Below are 5,153 nucleotides of genomic sequence, written 5' to 3'. Positions count from 1 at the left end.
AAGGAAGATTTTTGTTAAAAAATACACAATAAATTACCTAATTATAAATAAAAATAAAACAAAACAAAAAATAAAGTTTAAAAAAAAAATTAAATCGCCTTAAAAAAATAAAATAAAATTTCTCAAGCTTTTTTTGTTTTCCCTAGCTTTAAAAAAAAAAATCTAAATCTATTAATTTCTTGCAAGTTGCTCGTTGCCTTTGGCATGTTTTTGAGAGAAATCAAACAAATTTTGCTCAGGGTTTAAAGGGTTAAATACTTGTTAAAAGCATCTGAAAGCAGAAACAAGAAAAGTGATGTCACTTTAGGTTTCAAAGGATTAATTGTGTAAATTGTGACAAACTCCATACGTACATCACTACGAAGGTCAAATTAATAATAAAAAAATATACAACTTGTTACTGAAACTGTATATTCTGACACTGTTTAAACTAACGTACAAAACAACTGTTCTGCACATTAAATACACTTAAATCGATCAAATGCTTTCTTAAACACAGAACAGACGACAATCAAAACTATGAACTACAATTTAATGTCCTGAAAACACTCAAAGCTCTCACTGAAAGTGATATTTGTAACCGTAACAACATCTGTTCAACAGCTTCATAGGAAAGTCTAACCCGAAAATTCAAACAACAGACAAATATTACAGGTCATCAACATGAGGAGGACGGTGGGATTCTCCTCTAAAAGTTCATTTTGGGACAGAGTTTCCTTCCTTTTATGATGTTTGATGAGATTTCTCTCTTAATGTTCCTAATAACCTCCATCATGACACGCTGAACGTTCTCGAAATCACTGACGGACTGACCGTCTTTAACTTTAACGTTAAACTCTGCAGGATTTTTCTAAAAATCTGTTTGACTCCCGCAGAAATAATCCCTCTCAGTCAATATGTGGTGTTTTTTATCTGCACAGACTGCCTGCATTTCCTTTTTTTCCTCTTATTTTCTGTGTTCAGGACGTTTATGGACGCTCGGGTGAAGTCGGGACGACCAGGTGCCAGACTGTAAGCAGCGTCCAGGAGACCCGGCACCGAAAAATGGCAGAAAATAGCGAAGCGGGTTTGGCTTTCGCTTTCACGGATAAACAAACGAACATCCTGCAGAGTTTACCTTTAACAACACACCTTTCTACTCAAAGATAAAGTTCAGATTCAGTTTTAGCATCAAGAGCTGAATTTTCATTTACCTGTTAACCCTTCAAGGCCTCGGCAAATTGGCTCGAGCTCTTTCAAAAACATGGGAAGAAGGCAACGAGCAACAGAAGAACTGAACCAGAAATTAGCAAAAAAAAGTTAAAAAAAATACAAGAAAAAATACCTGAAAATTAGCACAAAAGAAACTACAACACAAACAAACCAAAAAAAAGTCTAAAAACAACAAGAAAATGATTGAACAAAATTGCTTAAATTCATTAAAAAAAAAAGAATTTTAAATGTATAATTCTGATAATAAGAAGGCTAGCTGTCTTGATTTTGTGCTCTAGCTTTAAAAAAAAAAAAAATCTATTTTCTTGCAATTTGTGGAACATTTCTTACGTATTTTTACATTTTTTTTCCCATGCTTCTGACAGAAATTGCACCAGTTTGCTCAGGGTTCAAAGAGATAAACACGTGTGAAAGGCATCTGCACATGAAAAGTGATGCTGCTTCAGGTTTTAAAGGGTTACTCTGACACGGAGCTGCGGTTTAACACAAGCTGCTTAAATACTTCAGACATTATAAGTGAGAATTAGTCGGTAAACTTTAATTTCCTGCTGCTTGTATGAGCTCAGTGGACCTTCTTGCTTCTCGTGTTTCTGCTCTGAGTGAGTTTCATCAGCGGAGACTCGGGTCTGGGGGACTGTCCCTCTCCCTTAGTCTTGAAAAAGAAGGACTCGTTGAGTCTCATCTGGACCGCCCTCACCTGAAGTCAAAAAAAAAAAAAGTCCGTTTTTTATCAACGTAGCACTTTGATGACCTCTTACGCAAATTATCCTGATTTAACAGAAACACATTTTTGTCATCAATTATCAGACACAACAGTTTAAAAAATACGAGAAAAAACCAAAACACAATTATTCCATACATACCCGGTCTGTGGCTCTGAACCAGGGGCCAGTGTTTTTTCAGCATCGTTCCCTTCAGGGTCAACATATTTAAATATGCAGAAACTCATTTATACAGCCAGCTGTTTCAGGATTGTGCCTGAGAGCTCATTTCCCCACCAGCAAGTGAGGACTTTAATAAGAGTTACAGAAGCTTCTGTTAATACTTTTAGCATAAAAGAGGTGTCAGAGAGCATCACACAGCATCCGAAGAGAGCCTGTTATCAAAAAAAGTGCCAGTGGAGGATCTCCCGCACTCCTGACAGAGGTCCGAGCTAAGTCCCTGATGTCCTAAAATCCTAGAAACTTCCTACAATCAAAGGTGTCCTAAAATCCAAATATTTTGGATTTGGCCCAGTGCCACTATTGAGGCGCCTCCACCAGCAGGTCGGTTTGGTTCGGTCCAGTACACATTTTATTTTATTTTTTGGGGCGTTTTCATTGTGAAAAGCTGTGGGTGGTACCGTTTAGTTTTTTAACTGTCCTTCTTTGGTCCCCGCTCTGTTGGGATACTCGGCACGCTGATCCAGCACTAAAACGTGGAGCTACAAACGCTGCATATTGAAAGTCAAAGCGTACTGAACTGAACCAAACCGACCTGCTGGTGGAAACGCCCCAGAAGACACGCGTTATTTGGCGGGTAACTGCAGTAAACGGTAGGTGGAGTATCGTGTGGTCTCACCTGGACCAGGTCTAGCTTGCCGTTGCGACAGGGGGGGTCGTCCTCGCTGGAGGCGGTCGTGTCTGTCGATTTTGGCTCAGACTCTGACCTGGGGCTCGGAGTTGTTTCTCCTTTACGGTGCGTCCTCACAGACCACGGCTGTCCACCAGAAGGCTCTGTCTTTGCCTCTCTGTCTCTCGTGTGTGAAGATGGACGCAGGTTGGACTCTTTGTGTTCGACCTCGTCTGTCAAAGCGATGTTCAAACACGTCCCGAGGTCTTTTCTGACCCTCTCCGGCAGGCTCAGATCCAACGGCTTCAAGTCCACTAAGCGTGCCGTCAGTCTCGTTTTTTGGCAGAAGTTGAGGTACGAGGAGAGTTCAGTGCTGAAGAAGTTCTCCGTCTGTGTGGACGAGCTCGTCAGGGACATCGTGGGAGGCGCTGAGGGCTCATCTGACACACGTGGAGGACGCATCTTTGACCCTGCGCCATGCAGGGAGGAGTTTACGACGATCGGCTCATCCAGGTATGAATTCACCTCACTGGGTGTTTTATGTGATCCTTTTTCAAGTTTTGTGTTCTGGGTCTGAAAGGACAATTTTCCCTTTTTGGGATTCTCACGTGCTTTGTTTATCTTTTCTTCTTCAGTGAGAAGCAGCTGCGCTGTCATCGGCTTCTGCTCGCTTGTCTTTCCTCGATAGAAATGTAAGTCTTCCGGACATTTGTACGATCGGTCGAGATGCTGTTTTAGCCAAACTATTGACAACTCGTGTGCTTCCGTAAACATCTGAGGGCTTGAAGAAACTGCTTTGTCGCTGGTTTCACCGCTGGAGGGTTCGGAGGGCGACGCTCTGAACGTCTTCTGGGTGATGAACAGGTCCTGGCTGTTTATGTCCTCGCTGGTGCACTGAGATTCGTCACCGTGTGTTTGTCCGGTCGCTGTGATCTGTGAACGGCTCTCACAGACTCTCACAGCTTCATTCTGCAAGAAAACGCTCTCTTTAGGAGTCTGCTGAGCTGAAGAGGTAAGTTTAGGAAGTTTTGCACAGTCGTAGCCCGGTGACAAGTCAAACGCTACCTTCTTTTTTCTTTTGGTTTTCTTCGTGAGGTCTCTGTCAGGTTTTAGTTTGTCGCTTCTTTGTGGCGTCACAATGACCTCTGCTTGTGCCCTGCTGCCCTGTGTGATCACAAAACTGTCATCTAATCCCAAATTCAGCCTGTTTTTCTTTTTCTTCTTTTCTTTCCTTCCCTGCATTGCTTCTTTGAATTTTGAGCATTTCTTTTTCTTTTTCTTTTTCTTTTGGATGCTTTCATCCATTTTCACGTTGTTTTTGTGTTTAAGGCATTTTTTGTCCTTTTTTCTTTTTCCTTTCCCAGGTGTCAAAGTCCAGGGCTCCCAAAAGACGTCCGTCTCCTCACAGTCACTCATGGGTCTGCCCAACACAAAGAGGCAAGTGATTTTTTTTCTCAATTTTAAAGTTTTAAAACTTCATACAGCAGTTTTGAATACATAGTTTGACTTAACCCTTTAAAATCTGAAATGAATTCACTTTCCTTGTTGCCTTCAGATGTCTTTCATAATACTTTGAATTCTGAGCAAATTGGTGCAATTTCTTTTGAAAACAGGGAAAAAGGTAATGATCAGCTTTGTAAGAAATGTCCCATAAACTGCAAGCAATAAATTGATTTAGAAAATAATTTTTAAGAAGCTAGGGAAAAATAAAAAAGCAATATTAAAATTTGAAAGCTGTCCTCGTTGATAACACTGACAGCGTGTCATTTTCAGTTTTGATGATTGCTGAATGTGCATCAGCACCACTGAAAATAAGGAATAAGTCTTTAAATAATATAAATGATGATGATATAAACTTTTTACTTAAAATATATATATATTTAAAGTAGTAATTACTAGAATTTTAATGAGTAACTGTAATTTAATTACCTATTTTTTTCCTCAGTGCTGTAACTGATTACAGTTACATTTATTTTAACGCTGAAAAATAGTAAGTAATTATTAATAAATGACGGGTAATAATAAATAAGTTTTCTAACACACCTTTAAATCAAGAAGGCCTCCCTTGGAGCTTAGGCGACCCTCAGTGGGGTCAGGACCCGCAGATTTGGAACCAGTAAACCAGCTAACCATTTTAGCGCGTATTTCCTTTCTAAAAAGATACATTTCAAAATAGTACATACATGGAGTCTGCAACAATGTAACTAAACTGTAGCAAGTTGAGGAACAGATTGTGTGAACTACATTTTCTCACACGCATTTTTAAAAATTTAGTTAATATCTCAACGTTAGCTAAAAAACTGGTGGCAAAACACGACGGATTTGGCGAAAAACAGGCCGAAAACCAAACGTTTAGTCAGTATTTTCGTGGTTAAAAAAAGTGAACTTCT

General features: G+C 39.8%; 1 protein-coding gene across 1 annotated transcript; it reads right to left on the bottom strand.

Annotated features, from left to right (window-relative positions):
* Positions 1 to 1,774: 1,774 nt before the first annotated feature.
* Positions 1,775 to 4,072, bottom strand: LOC121938183. Its single transcript, XM_042481460.1, has 2 exons — positions 2,773 to 4,072; positions 1,775 to 1,909 (listed from the first exon to the last, which is right to left on the bottom strand). The coding sequence occupies exons 1-2, from the start codon at positions 4,066 to 4,068 to the stop codon at positions 1,775 to 1,777; spliced, it is 1,431 nt and encodes a 476-aa protein (XP_042337394.1). The 5' UTR covers positions 4,069 to 4,072.
* Between the last annotated feature and the right edge of the window lie 1,081 nt (positions 4,073 to 5,153).

Source organism: Plectropomus leopardus, unplaced genomic scaffold, assembly GCF_008729295.1.
Source record: "Plectropomus leopardus isolate mb unplaced genomic scaffold, YSFRI_Pleo_2.0 unplaced_scaffold28723, whole genome shotgun sequence".
In the NCBI taxonomy this organism is placed as follows: Eukaryota; Metazoa; Chordata; class Actinopteri; order Perciformes; family Serranidae; genus Plectropomus; species Plectropomus leopardus.
This window is presented reverse-complemented; position numbering and strand designations above follow the sequence as displayed.

Bases quoted from the DNA above. Each gene is read 5' to 3' on its own strand.
- LOC121938183 (XM_042481460.1), bottom strand. From the start codon at position 4,068: ATGGATGAAAGCATCCAAAAGAAAAAGAAAAAGAAAAAGAAATGCTCA. The intron at 1,910-2,772 runs GTGAGACCACAC...TTTTGACTTCAG, and splicing joins GCAAGCTAGACCTGGTCCAG to GTGAGGGCGGTCCAGATGAG.